Source organism: Tyto alba, unplaced genomic scaffold (genome assembly GCF_018691265.1).
Source record: "Tyto alba isolate M040663 unplaced genomic scaffold, T.alba_DEE_v4.0 Super-Scaffold_6, whole genome shotgun sequence".
NCBI classification, from domain to species: domain Eukaryota; kingdom Metazoa; phylum Chordata; class Aves; order Strigiformes; family Tytonidae; genus Tyto; species Tyto alba.
Genome location: NW_024881327.1, coordinates 39,278,104 through 39,292,662, shown reverse-complemented (window position 1 = coordinate 39,292,662; position 14,559 = coordinate 39,278,104). Strand labels below are relative to the sequence as shown.

Here is a 14,559-nt window from a genome sequence, read left to right as displayed (position 1 = left end):
CACCGGTAACTGCATTACAGTGTTTAGAGCATGACTATTTTTCCTATTCCTTTTCCTAAAGCAGCCCAAATTTGCTGCAGAATTCTATAACACACAGATTTGGAAACGTATTCTTGGGATGCAGTAACTTCACAAGACAGCAAGAAGTCTGAAATCCCACAGAGCAATACCAGGTGTCTTGTCTTTGGGGAAAGCCTAGCCAAAATTTAATTGCAGTGTGTATCTAGACCAGAGTCTGCTACTTGAATAACCCTGATTTTGAAGCTAATGATGTAACAACTGGCCAGCACAGATTTGTTTAGAAAAAAAGAACGTGATTTCCTTTTGATAAGATAACCAAGCTACTTAAGAGGAAGACACACATGCTACAGATAATGATATCTCTGAGGTTTTTTATACTGTTTTGCCCTACAGCAAACTAATACAGTCTACAGGAAATCACAGGGTAGGTAGCTCCAAGCACTTGGAAATAGTGCTCTCAAGCCGTAGCTACCAATGTTTCCAGTCAAACCACAATGGGATTTTTTAATACACGACCAGTTGAAATCAGTGCTGTCTTATGACAGATACAATACTTCCAGCCCCAGCCCCAAGCAAGAAAGCTGGTAATACACGAGTGGCACGTTCTTGAGAGTAGGAAGCACAAGATCATAATGCAACAACAGAAATGGTCTCTACAGGACATCGACACACTGACTTGGACAAGGGCATGCTTCTACATACAGGATAGAAGTCTAATGACAAATACAGAAGGAAATTTGAGTATCAGTCCTCAGAGAAGAATGGAATTATAGAGAAGCACAAAGTAAGTATGCTGATGCTTAAAAAAAAAAGAGAGATTGCAGAATAACACATCCGAAACACATCTGCTCTACTCAACACCAGCCATGTCCTGTTTTGCACATGAGATTTCATGAAAACATATAGACATAATTAGGCTGAGGTTTTACAGTAGCTTAAGCCAATCTAGTTGCTGGCTGTCACAGTCCCACCCTCTGCTTTGCATTAGCTTCAGTACTCATCTGACCAGTGCTTGCTGGCAGCACTACATCAGCAGAGAAACTACCCCGCTTCAGAAAAATAGTATTTTCTGCCAGCTTAGAGCCTTTGTGAGTCACTTCGAGTGCTGACGGGAGCAAGAAAGGCACACAGTCTTAATAGCAGCAGTCACATAGCTTAAACCGTTACAGAATGGCAGCTTAGTCCTGACAAAAGCAACAAGTACACTTAGCTACAGAAAGTGTGACCCATGTGGCAAAATAGAAGCAATCAGTTTGCTTAGGCCAGAAAACCAGTAACGAAGATGGGGGACACAGATATGATTTGCAAATCAGCACAAGATCTTTCTAAAAACAACAGTTCACTAGAGATAGGAAAACAGAACTTGCTCTGTTTGTAGCAAAGATGACATCAGGCATTAGGAAACGCATTTTAACCAAACTGTCTGTTGTAGCACTCTACTACCTACAGGAAGGTACATCCTCTGAGGATTTAATCTATTTATGAGAGTAGGTGACAGATTTGATAACTCTGTGGGTTTCCTTACAAAACAAAATCTTAGTTATTCTTATTATCCAAGTGCAGGGCACTGTGAACAACACACGTAAAAATACCATTTAAGAATGTAGCAAACACAAGGTGAGATCTCTGCTAGCAACAATTAAAAAAGAAACAGGATAACTTTCCTAATGCACCAAACACCTTAAATGTCTGATTCACTGTTCTATCTCATATCAAGTCCTGTAACCATGTGTCTCTCTCCTAAAGGATTATTTAAGTACCTACATACTTTACCCATCAGTAACATTACAGTTGTTTCCCTGAAAAGCAAAGCACAGATGCACCCATTTCACCCCCACTAACATTTGGTGGAATTTACTAAATTCAGCTGCTAACAGACAGCGACAATATTACAGCAAACAGGGACCATGAGGAACAGCAGGTAATATGTAATTCACAAAATTAAAGACCCCTCAAGGACTAACTAAATTTATAAAGAGCATGGCTTTACAGATTTTAATTGCCATGTAAGCAGAACTAAAGTCTTATCTAATTACAGCATCTCAATCGCACACACCAAGGAAAGTCAAACACGGTTCAGTTTTTTCTGATGCAAAGCTAGCATTACTCTAATACAAAGGTCATAGGCCAGGCACAGTCTCCAAGTTCTGAAACAGGGCTAAAGGATGCATGATTGAATACTTTTTAAAACAGCATCATTCATCATGCTTACACTTCTTCAAAAGAAAAAGGAAACAAGCAAACTCCTGTATAAAAAAAAAAAAATGGAAAATGAGAAATTATGTTCATTGCAAACTGGATAGTTTTAATAAAATTTACCAGTATTTAGGAAAACCAATCACTCCTGCACAGACAGTTTTATCATGGTAAGTTTGATAAAAACTTTATGGGAGACTCAATAAAAGTGTCAGAAATGCCTCTCTAGGAACAAAACCCAAATAACTACAGTATCTGAAGGTTCAAACAAAACCTGTTTGGCTGCTGTCAAGAATATGCTAATACTTCTGCTGGGGTAGGGTGGGGGAAGAGTCCCAGGTGTTTGCCTCCCTTTGTTTAAAACCCACTCTGTTAAGATATCACAAGTTTTCATGCTGCCACAGATTAAAGTTAACTACAAATGCACTCACAGATAAGAGGTAAAGTGAAATTATACAAGGTGTCACCTTCTCCACACCCCCCCCCCCCCCGACCCTCTATTCAGTTAGCTAACCTAGCAGAAGACAACTCAAATTTCTTTACCTAATTAGCAAATTCAACAGGCTTACACAAAGAGATCTGGTGAGCCCCAGAACAGTACAAGGTGGCATGTGGAAAACAGGGGAAGGAAGCTAGAACTCCCCCATCCTGTTGGCTGCAGTAAGCTACTATACTGTCTCTCATGTAGCTTCACCCTCCTTTTAAATGTGTGTTAGCCAATCTGGTTCTCCAAACAGCCATTTATGCCCAGAGATGGGAGGCACGACTTCTTTCAATACGAGTGCTGGCTTTTGAAGTATTTGCCTGAAACCCTTCCATTCCACCGAGCTTCCTGCAACAAAGTTTGGCTTTCAGGTGACACATCAGCCTTGATTACTCACTGCCCTGACGCAAGAACAAAAATTACTTTTGTCCACGAGTAAAGTTACATATATTTAAAATTTTAAAACCTACCTAGGGTGTCTTCAAGCGACTCACCAATTAAACACTGCGCATAAAAACGCAAACAGGCACTTGAAGACTGTTAGCGAGCCCGATGCGCAGCACCGGTATCTTGCCTCGCACCGGTTAATTAACAAAAAGGGACGGACGGGCCTGCCTGCCCCCCGCCCCCCGGGCTCCCACCCGCAGCCCCACGCCGTAACGGGAGTGGCAGCTCCGCCGCGGCCGGCTCCAGCGCCCACTCCCCAGCCCCGGCGAGTGGGGGTGAGCGGCGGCTCCCCGCTTCCCCGCGGCGCGGCCCGAGGGAAGGCGGCGAAAGGCGTGGGCCCCGCCGCTCCCCCAAGCCGAGGGAGCGGGACGCCCCGGCCCGCGGCCCGGCGGAGCCGCCGGGGCAGGGGGAGGGAGCGCAGCCCCGGCCTGGCCCGGCCCGGCTCGGAAGGGGCCAAGCGGGACGCGGCCGGCAAGGCGGCTCCACCAGCCCCGCGGCGGGAAGGGCCGGAGCGCCCGGCAGCCCCGCGGCAGCGGTGAGAAGTTGCCGCCGGGGGCCGGGGCGAGGAGGCGCTGACAGCTGCGCACTCCCGAAATCCTCCCTCCTGCCTCAGAGAAGCGGGGCAGAGGCCGCCCGCCATCCGCTACCTTGTCGCAGTAGAGCCCCACGAGCTGCTTCATCCGCCAGTGCGGAGCCGAGAAGACATCCACCTCCTCGGGGAAAGGAGCCATGTTCTCCCCATAGAGCCCCGGCGCTAACGGCGGCGGTAACTGCCGCCCCCGCGCATGCGCGGCGCGGCGCGGAGAGAGCCCCCGCCGGCCCCCCCGGCGCCACGTGACCGCGGCTCACCCCGCCAACGCCGCCGCCCGAGAGGCCGCCGCGCGCATGCGCCGCTCGCCCCGCCCCTGCCCGCCGGGGGGCGGAGGGCGGCCCCTCAGCCGGGTGGGATGGCGGCCGGCTCGGCCGCTCCGCTGTTGTGCGCGGCAGGGCGGCGGCCAGGGGCCAGGCCGGCAAAACGCGGCGGGGGGGAGGAGGCTGGCAGGAACTGCGGGCGGGCTGCCGTCGGGGCATGGCCGCTCTCCCGCGGTAGTGGGGTCTCCCGGCCCACAGCGGTTTTTATGCCTTTGATTGAATCGGCAGGAATTCGAGGCTGTGTTGTTTACGTGAAGTCGGGAAAACTCGCTTCACCCACAGTACGATGAGGAGGGGACAGTGCTTGAGGAATAAAGAGGGCATCTGTAAATGAACTGGTGTTTGTGAGGGAAGGCGTATGATGTGTCCCAAAGTGGGCTGCAGTGGGCAATGTCCCCCCAACTTCTTGCAGCGTTTGTGCCAAATAAGCAGAGTTAAATGCTGCCTTTGTTTAACATCCAAGATTAAAGGAGCAGGAGCACCAGCCTTTGATACTCATGCCCGTGCAACATCTCAAAAACAGTAGGGACGCTGAGCAGAATTTGGATTACACAATCGATTTGGCAAAAGGTGTAACTGTCAGCCAATGCAGCAATCTGTAGTAAAACTCAGCTATCATGTCATTGTGTAATAAATGTCCCAAAAATGTATTGTTAAACATACAATAAATGCAGCAGGCCCTTCTGACTGAAAACTATTACTGTACAAAATCCATGCTGCAGATATTAAACAGATTAAAAGCTAGCTAGTTGATCAATGTAAGCAATTAAACAGATTGAAATACGGTGAGCAAAGGCACATGTTTTTAGTCCGGTATTCCTCAACATACTGATGCTTGCATATGTGAAATCACTGCTGGGAAAAGTAGTAGATAATGAATTGAAGGAGAGATCACATTATGAGGGTTATTTAGATCACACTGTGCACAATATTTTTATCTCTTTATCTAAGGAAATGAGGCTTAAGCAATTGCAGTATTGGGTGTTTCCTTTTCCATTCATCCTTTCCACCTCCAAGGACTTTTGAACATGCTGGCCCACTTAATCATATTTGCAAATACATATGAATCTTGAAAGGTTAAATTCATACAACCATGGGGGGGAAAAGCAGTTACACATGAGATAAGGAAGAGGAAGGTAAAGCATGGGTGCTCAGCAGCTGGCCAGGCAGCACATGGTTGCATTTACTGCTTGGCTGGTAAGCACAACCCTGGCTTTGGGGTTGTGCATTTCTTGCACAGAGTGTATCATAGCATACAAGGGAGAAGGTGAAACCTTGGGTTACTGCTGCAGGTAGAATTGTGCACCAAAGATGCAAACCCTCAAGAAACAATGTTTGGTGAAGTTCATTGCTTAAAGAGAAGCTTGTTAATATGATCAGTTCCAAGGTCATATTTCGCCGCCTAAAGCATGAAGTCATACAGAATTGGGGTTATTCTGCCAACAATTCATGCCTGAATAATATTAGAGGATTAATGTTCCCACCCGTTACACCTTCATTCTGCTGGAAGTTACCACTCCCATCTGGTACAAATAACAAGAGAGAACATGTCAGTTCTTCACTTTCCAGGCCTTCAGAATATAAACGTATGCCAAATTTCATGGTTAGTTAATACTCAGTTTGTGAACTAGAATATCTCCAGAGCAGATATGCTGCCAATTTTGCTGACTCTGCTTCATGAGCAATGACCTCTTCTAGGAAAGAGGGGCAGAGAGCAAGGGACAGTGATGTGCATCCAGCATGAATTGCCAGAGCTTGGGAGGCAAGATGGACAGCCAGTTCGTGGCAGTGAAGTACAATACTACAAGACAGAGTGCCTGATAATGGGATTAAAATATTGAATGTTTCATGGACAAGTTTAAGGGGAGGACTGGTCATTTTCTACTGAATTTACACAGAGATTTCTGAGGGTACATTCCTCATTATTGTAACAGAAGAAGACATCATGAGATCCAATGACTGGAAACGAAAAGTAGACAAGTTCAGGCCAGAGATAAGGTTTGACTCTAAAGGCTCTCAAACCATTAGAACAATTTCCCTGGAGGTGTGTTAATTTAGTCATCATGTGAAGTATTTAAATCAAAACTAAGAACATAAATTAAAAATGGCTGTGCTGAGTCAGATCAGAGGCCTGTCTGGCCCGATGTTGTGTTTCTAGAAGTGGCCAGTGAGGCGAGAGAGCTCAATAGGGGATGGAGGTGGGGATCCCAGCAGTTGTTGGACTCATTTCCATCCCCTCTGGGATGTTATGAGAGGTTGTCTCTTTTCTGGAGAACACAACTGAGCAGCACTCACATCTTCTTTCCAAAGTTGATGATTCCTAACCTGGTGCATCTTTCAGGAAAAGCCATTCCAAAACTCAGTATCCATCTTTATGTCTTTTAGCCTTATACTATATATTTTAAGCAGAAGATTGGGTCTTGATGCAAAATTCGGTGACAATTTCTGCCCTGTTCTATATAGAAGATCACATCAGTGATACCTCTGGTTTCTGTTAGCCTTGAAATTACTGAGCAAAACTTGGTTGCAACAAAGTTGATAATAATAAAAAAGAATAATCATTGTCTTCCATGGATTATTACACTCTCTAATCCTGAACCCAAAGCAGTGACTTGAAACCATCTGACTAACACGCTGATGCCCTATCAATATGGCCATGTTTCAGACAGGTTAGGGAGAGAAATAGGAAGAAAATCCATCAGAAAAGTAACAGAAGTACAGCATTTGCTGTGTCTCTGCCATATCAAGCACAACACTGCACATTCATTTCTGGGTAGATCTGACTTTCCTGAAGACTGCTGCAGTTAACAAACCAACTGGTTATCTTTCTATCACATTTACAAGAGAAATCCATCCGCACCAATTTACTTGATTAGCAAGATTTTTCCTTCAGCAAAATCCATCAGCTGAGTACCAGTGCATCAAGTGAGCATGACACTATATAAAGATGTATATATTCACTGAAACATGGAGACTGTTTAACAGAAACAGTGTGTTCCTCAGAAGTGTGAGTCCATAGACAAATCACTCTTAAGGTTGAAAAAAGGGAAAAGAGTAGCGTGGTTGTATTTGCAGCAGTGTATACCACAGAATATTTACACTGGATATTAGATTAATTGATGCCATTTGATGATCTAACAAAGTACTTAGGGAAAAGAAGCTGGAGGGACAATAAGAGTAAACAGAAGTTAAAAAGATTTCTTCAGTGCACAGGAAGTACATCTTAAATGTTTTGGTTCTCATTATGACTGATTCCTGCCTTCAAGGTGGTTTTGTTCATGAAGAAGAGTTTAAAACACGTATCATCATACCAAAATGTTACTGTCAGTAGCCAGGGGAGAGGTAGAAAAAGAGCAGACCAGTGTTACCCCTATGTGGGATATGAGATCACCTGAAAATTTGGGTATTAATGCGATCATTGCTTTATCACATATTTCAATTTTTTTTCATCCTTGATATATATTTCAGCACTTTTCAGTCATTAAAGAAATATGTGTAAAAAGTACAGCCCTTTTAAAATGAAAATAAACTGGTTTAAAACATGTTGCTTGCAAGCATTTGTGATGTTTTAGGAAGAGGTAGCAAGGCAATGGATATTAAGCAAACCTAAGGCATCACAAGTACTGAAGTGGTAAGGGCTTTTTCTCTCCCTTTACTGAGTTATATTGTAATTCTTCAGAGTTATCACCAGGTGGCAATATCATGACCATAAAAGTCTAATTTTTCTGAAGTGGGGAACAGTTAGGCATGAGGAAGTGATGTATCCCTGTGCTGCAATCGTTCCAGGAAACAGTTAGATTACAGTCTCCAGAAAGGTTCAGATTTCCGTCTAACTTCGTCTTGTGTACAGAGCTATAGCCAGTATTGAAAATATTAGTTAAGCCTCCAGGTTCCCTTTAAATTGTATCCTTTAGCTCTTTTTTTTTTTTTTCCTTTTTTTTTAAAAAAAACTTGGGTTGTCAAGAATTCATGATGAAGAGCCTTTCTTTTTCTCTCATACTTGTCTCTGTTCTATTTATGAACAGCTTATTAGAAGTGCAGGGAAGGAGATGGAATGGTGAAGGTACAACACTAAACTTGGAAAACATTGTTACTGGAAGATGCTATGACTATATTAGAGTTGTGAATCCTGCTGTTGGGTAAGTTTTGTTTGTTTCTGGATTATTTTTTTGTTCTGTACAAAATGGTTATTAATCAGAAGCCTGATGTTTTGCTCCTAGCCACAAAATTGAGCCTATTGAAACCAACATGCTGTGTGGAAACAAAAATTGAACCTTGACAGGTCTCATATTAATAAAAATAGTGTAATTAAGGCAAGATTTTTAATCCTTCAGTGTTTTTATTTCACATTTCTCCCCTCCTAGTGTCACAGTGTTCCGTAAGGAGAACACCGCACAGAAATGGTGGGGATGGTATTTCTACAGTACCAAATCTGACAGTGCTCCTGGGAAGACCAGCTTTACTTTGCGTGCCTTGTATGTCAGGACATCTAAGAAGGAAAGAACCACACTTTATAGCTATCCTGTGGTACTGAAAGAGACTGGTTAGCTCATCTACCTGAAAAATCAAGTAGTAATCAACTGCTGAAGTATGATTGCCCATGAGTTTTCATTGTCTGTGTTAATTACACAGAACTGGAATTAAGTCACACACTTTGCTAAAACGGCCACTTTTTCTGTCTTCCTTATGTTGTTCAGGCTTCAGTAAAAATGAAAAAACTAAAGACAGTCTCCTGGAGTTTAGTCCTTTATTCAGCCACTAAAACTTTTCTTGGTAGTTTAAAGAGGTATTTGTAGAGGGGGCCTGGCTGGGTTCCTGCAGCATTGAATCATAAACAGGGTGAGATTATGTTGCATAATACCAGCAAATATCACCTCCTTCCCACAACCTCCCGTTTTCAGTTCCTGTTGCGAAGCAGAAGATACAGGACTGAAAACAGGTTTGTGGCTTTTAATAAAGGCAAAACATGTTTCTTTCTAATAACATTCTTAACTTATCAGAAGCATTTTAGTTCAAGTTCCCCAGGAAAGAAAAAAATCATCCTAATGCCATTAACACACTACTAAAATCTCAGCTGAACAATTCAAGTTTGGCAAATTTATAAACATGTCACAGCAGAAAGTGCCAGTAAGCTTTAACTATAGATTTCTACACACCTACAATATAATACATAATACAGACAACAAAAATTTAAGTCGGTTAACTGTTGCGTAGGTAAATGAAGTCTGGTCTTGCAGTAGGCTCTAGATAGGTAGAGTTCCTGCTGGAGTTAACAGCTATCACTTCATTTATATTTGAAGCAGGACATGACTAATAATACAGAATACACTAAAATGAGCAACATAAAGGATTGTTATTGTGGTAATGTTAACTTTATCGTTAGCTGATTTGCGCTTTTAGGAATGTAAATACAGTATTTTTGAAAGTATGTCTATATCACATTTATCACAGTTCTGTGGTCTACTTAATTCCTGTGACATTTTCACAATATAATTTTAAAATTGAAAAGTCTGAACCCATTCATCAAACTATTCTTACTCAGAAGAGCATAAAGCCAGGCTGGACATTAGGACTGCTTTCCTGAATTAAGGCCCAAAATGGCATTATAAAAAGACAAGCTGCACAATTAATTTCATACTATGTATTTTTTTTCTCTTTCCCTTAGGTCTATAAGCAAATACTGTAATCTAAACAAAATGGAAATTTCATACTGCACAGGTGCAAAACAGATATTCTAATTATTTATAACCCTTTCTGTTCATTGTCTGTTTCTTAACTGCCCCCAGGCTACCTTTTACAGAAGCACAGCCATATGGATAGGTTTTGCCTCTGAATTTATATTCAAATAGAATAATTTTTTTAAAATACTTTGCTAACAGAAAAAAAGCTAGCAAACCATGTCTGCAACATAGTTAAAACATAAAGGTATTTACAGAAACATAAGAAAAACTTTCCTTTACATTAAAACAGGACGTGCAAAATGGCAGTTAAAAGAGGCGTTTTACAAAATGTTATGATAACATAGAAGTGAGAGATTTGAATGAAAATAATATTTGAAATTTTCTAGTAGGAGTATGCTGTGTAACACAGATGTTGCCATAGTGCATTTCCCCCATATTTCTTTATTGGTAGTATATAATGGAAGTTCTGAAAACACATTTTTTTAATTGTCTAATATGAAATAAATCTAGTATGACTTACAAATGTCTGTTAAGATTCCCCACCCTGTAGTTTCAAAAAGTATTTTCGCCAGCTAAGAAATTTTGAGTAACAAAGCAGAATAATCTTTGATTTACAAGCTGTTCAAACATGGAAGAGAAAACATGAAGAAAAATAATGTAGTAAGTGAATTAACCAGAAAATTACTGCTGCATTCAACTGTCAAGAAAGATGTTAAGAGTTCAGTTGATCGTAATTTACAAGTACTAGCATGAATAAGTGAGCACTTACAGTAGACAGCTCTTTAGCAGAATGAGACATAGGTATATACAGTTGTAAGAAGCATAAGTTTAATAGCTTGAAATCATAAGTAGGGTGCAAGTCCTTTTATTAAGGCTATTTAAACATCGGAACTGCTGATCAAGGGTCATATTGCATCACTGAAGATTTTCAGATCAAGATCCCATATTTGCTTACAATACATTGGGGTTTTTTATATAATTGTTGGAAGCATGACCAGAGATTACTGTAACAGAATCTGTGGTCTGTTTCCTGCATGGGAGCTGCATAGCTCATCCACAAAGGGTCCCTTAACTTTAAAGTATCTGTGACATTCATCATTGCCAAGCAGCTCCTTAAAGAATCTCACAAGGAGAAGCACCAGCAGAAACTGCATTGTCTATGGATGACATTAAATGAGCAAAACACTATAATGGCAATTTGTGGTTTACTTACAGGGACTGCTGTTGTTCAAGCTGCAGCTTTGCAATTGCAGCTGTTTGCATTAGGAATGCTGTATGCACATAAAATACATTATTCTGTTCTGCGGAGTGTTTTAGGCATAGACGTTGTCACAGTATATGTGGGGAAGGTACTGTGGGAAAGTGGTGAAAGTAGCAATTCCCTTTTTACTTACTCCAGGCAGGCTCAAAACTGTGACAGATGAGATCCTGAAAATCCAGAGAGATAAAACACTTCTGTCCCTAGATGGCCTGGGCTTCCACGGAAGATTATTGTTCCCAAGGCAGAGCTGGCAGAAGAGAATTGTTGAAATGCACAGCCTAGCATCTTATTTCAGGCCTCCCATCATGAGCAGTTTAAATGTTGAATCCCAACAGTATACTTGTAGCTACTGCACAATGACAGTATGTGTCCCACACAGTCACTGTACTCATTTCAGCAAGGTAAAGCTGCATAATCCTAGGGCCTATATAGACAGAAGGCATCGCTTTGTCAAAACCATTATTCTACCATAAAAACTTTTTAGTAATTCCTCCTGCATTTGAATCTGTCATTTTAAGAGTAATTTTGCATTCCAGTAGCCTTGCACATTTAGCTATGCAACTGAAATGGCTTTTTGAATCTGGAAAATTTGAAAGATGACTGTTTTCTTTAGTATTTCTACAGTGCTGGATAGCAAGCTCACTGTGTATACTGTACTAACACTTTAGTTGAATCACTGTATTTTTAATTCCACACTGTAAATCCCAGTACTTTCATTGCTACTTCTTCCTAATCTGCTGCTGTTAAGAGTCAGGAAAAGACAAGATCTATATGCTTTTCCTGGGTTGCAGGTTTTCTACCACCCTGATTTTAGTGTTCTCTTAACCTTGTAGGGGTTTTAATTTGGGAATTCGAAGAAGTTGGAAACAAATTACTTTCTTGCTCTGCTTTGAAAACCCAATTCTGCTATTTGTTTGTTTCAATGATTACAGTGAGAAGAATTGTTCAGAGATATGGGAAGCATTTAAAAATGCATTTATTAACAAGGATCCTTGCAGCATTCTACCTAAGGACTATGAATTATTCATCAACCTGTCATTGCACACAATTCCACCTAACAAGGTAATGATTATTAATGTTATATGAAGAGTCCTGTGACATCTGGCAGATTTTCCGTGACACAGTTAAAAAAATGACCAAGAGTCATTTTTCAGCTGACTCATGATTCGTTATTTTTGTTCTGTCTAGAATCTACAAACTAGGCTCAGGTTTGCTGGCATTTTGCAATGTGTTTGGCTGCATTCATTTAATGGGTTAACTTCTCAACAACTTCTCTATTTTCATACTACAAAGATCCCCCATTTTTCCTGCTGTGCCAGGAGCTCTGTCATAGTCCCTGAACTTCCACTTTACTTTTCCTCAAGGTGGGTGCTCTGCCTGCAGAGACTGTACCTGCTATCATCTTTTGCTTCCACTCCTCACAGCCAAGTCTCAGGGCAATGACATGTTAAACATTGACATGTTAAACAAGGATAAGCAGAAATGAGATAGGACGCCGTTATATGCTAGAAAACAGTAAACGTTTGACGTGTTGGCAATTGCAGAGAACTGTGAAAGTGCAAAAACCACAGCTCTTTGTGCCATTGTATCCCATCAGAACGTGTGCTTTGGCCTTCTCTAAAAGGTTGTTATTTAAAGCAGTTTTTCCTCTAGCACAATTAATCCTTATCTCTAAATGATGCAATCTAAACCAACAAATACTCCTGTCAACATGTATTAATTCATGAAAGAGTTCTGCAAACACAGAAATAACAGCTGGATGTATGATTTTTTCACACCATAAGCCAACACAGCAGTGTGAAGGAACTCTGGTAAGATATATCCGGCTTATAAATATCTGTCTTCCTTTTTTTCTCCCTTTTCCAAAATCCATCCACTGAGGAAGGCAAAACTAGGCCTAACAATATTTAATATAGATCCATATCCATTCCCATCACAGTATGAATGCCCCTCAAGCCTCTAGTGATCAGAATTTGCACCACTGTAAAAAAAAAAAAAACCACTTTATTCCTCTAAAGAGATAGCTAACAGTTCTGATTATTAGCTTGATTTTGAAAGAAATACCAAAACATGTTTTAAACTGTTTTCAACACCCCATAATCTCATTGTGTCCACACCCAAGTGATGGTTCATTTCTTCTCAATTTTTTTTTTTTTTTTCTTATATAGTCTCTCTTCTGGGAAAATAATCAGCTGCTAGCCAATAGCTTTGCTGGCAGAGGTCGTCGCTACCTGGCTCTGGGTGATACTCTCTTTGGCTTCGTTGGAGATTTTCTAAACTGGTGTGGGCAGGCAAACAGCAATGGTAAGACAATGAGTGCTATATTAAACATCTGTCTATAAAACCATAGTGGAGACTGACTGCTGTGTACCAGAGGAGCTTATTTTGCTCTTACCCTATAAAAAATCAGGGATAGCTTCACTGCCTCATTCTCTCCTGTTTTGTATGAACACTTAACATTTCAGTCAGGAGATCACACAGTGAAATCTAAACAGTGCTGTACAGAAGATAAACCTCCTTCTCAGTCCTCTGAACATGGAACTCTGCATCCCAGGTATAGAGTTAGAGCCATTTCAGCCAAGTGATTGAAGCCACAAAATGTCATTGTGTGTAAACTGCAAAAGATAGAAAATGATAGAAGAAAATACATCTGTCTGCTTTCAGTGTTATGTCTGACCATCTTGTATGTTCAGTGAGTAATGTGCAAATTACTTAATTGCTTTCTAAGGTTACTTTATACAGTCATTATGTCTCTAATAGCAAAAATCACATGCTTTCCTACAGAACTGGACTATGAATCCTGCCCTACCACGGAAGAATGTGAGAACAATGCAGTGGAATCTTTCTGGAGGATGGCCTCAATCACTGTAAATAGTGCATTAGTGCTGACTTTGTACATTAGTGAGTGTGTCCTGGGTGGTTCTGGAAAACACTGCCAGATCAAAACAGATTTAAGTCTGTAACCATGCTAGATTATTACCTCTGATACAAATACACTGGTTTAGACTGGGTACAGTGTTTTAGCAAGAAGAACCTAACTTTCACCTTAGCTAGATAATGTATTAAAATTCTGTGTTAGCTTTGTTAATATATATATTAAGCATATACTAAACACAATAAACACACTAGTTGTCTGCAGGTCCTAAGAGACATTTGACAGCCTTAGTGGAAGCCTTTTATTCACAGATCAAACCCAACAGAGAGTGCCAAAATACTTTCTTCCTATGCTGAAGAAACTATTTATAGGTGTGAGAAAATAGTTTAGGAAAATGCATTGAATTAATGCACTGGCTATTTAGTTCTTGTCCTTCTACTGCAGTGACCTGCTAGGGTGCTAGTTTGGTATTATTTTCACAATTCTGATATGCTTCTTGCTAAAATTATTTTCTTGGTCATTGTTGCTTGTGATACAATAACAAACCATATGACAAATCTGTAAGATGAGTTCTGAAAAAAAAAATTGTTATGTATTGCAGTATGCACAGCACAGTTCTGGGGTGATACATGTCTTGTTGAATGGTTCTGCAGTCGGAGGAGCTTATCCAGCCCCAGGGTAA

General features: G+C 41.1%; 2 protein-coding genes across 4 annotated transcripts in view; one reads left to right on the top strand and one right to left on the bottom strand.

The window, feature by feature from the left end:
- Positions 1-3,950, bottom strand: part of FBXL5 (F-box and leucine rich repeat protein 5) — a 36,911-nt gene extending 32,961 nt beyond the window's left edge. Inside the window, exon 1 of the mRNA XM_032984411.2 lies at positions 3,796-3,950. Within this exon, the coding sequence (XP_032840302.2) occupies positions 3,796-3,879 (84 nt within the window). The 5' untranslated portion in view covers positions 3,880-3,950. The remainder of the gene's footprint in view (positions 1-3,795) is intronic.
- A 3,871-nt stretch (positions 3,951-7,821) lies between these two features.
- Positions 7,822-14,559, top strand: part of BST1 (bone marrow stromal cell antigen 1) — a 19,435-nt gene continuing 12,697 nt past the window's right edge. For all 3 annotated transcript variants that reach the window (XM_009967053.3, XM_032984377.2, XM_032984379.2), the window contains exons 1-5: positions 7,822-8,199; positions 11,935-12,064; positions 13,171-13,306; positions 13,787-13,869; positions 14,479-14,555. In XM_009967053.3, the coding sequence (XP_009965355.2) occupies positions 8,030-8,199; positions 11,935-12,064; positions 13,171-13,306; positions 13,787-13,869; positions 14,479-14,555 (596 nt within the window). In that variant the 5' untranslated portion in view covers positions 7,822-8,029. The remainder of the gene's footprint in view (positions 8,200-11,934; positions 12,065-13,170; positions 13,307-13,786; positions 13,870-14,478; positions 14,556-14,559) is intronic.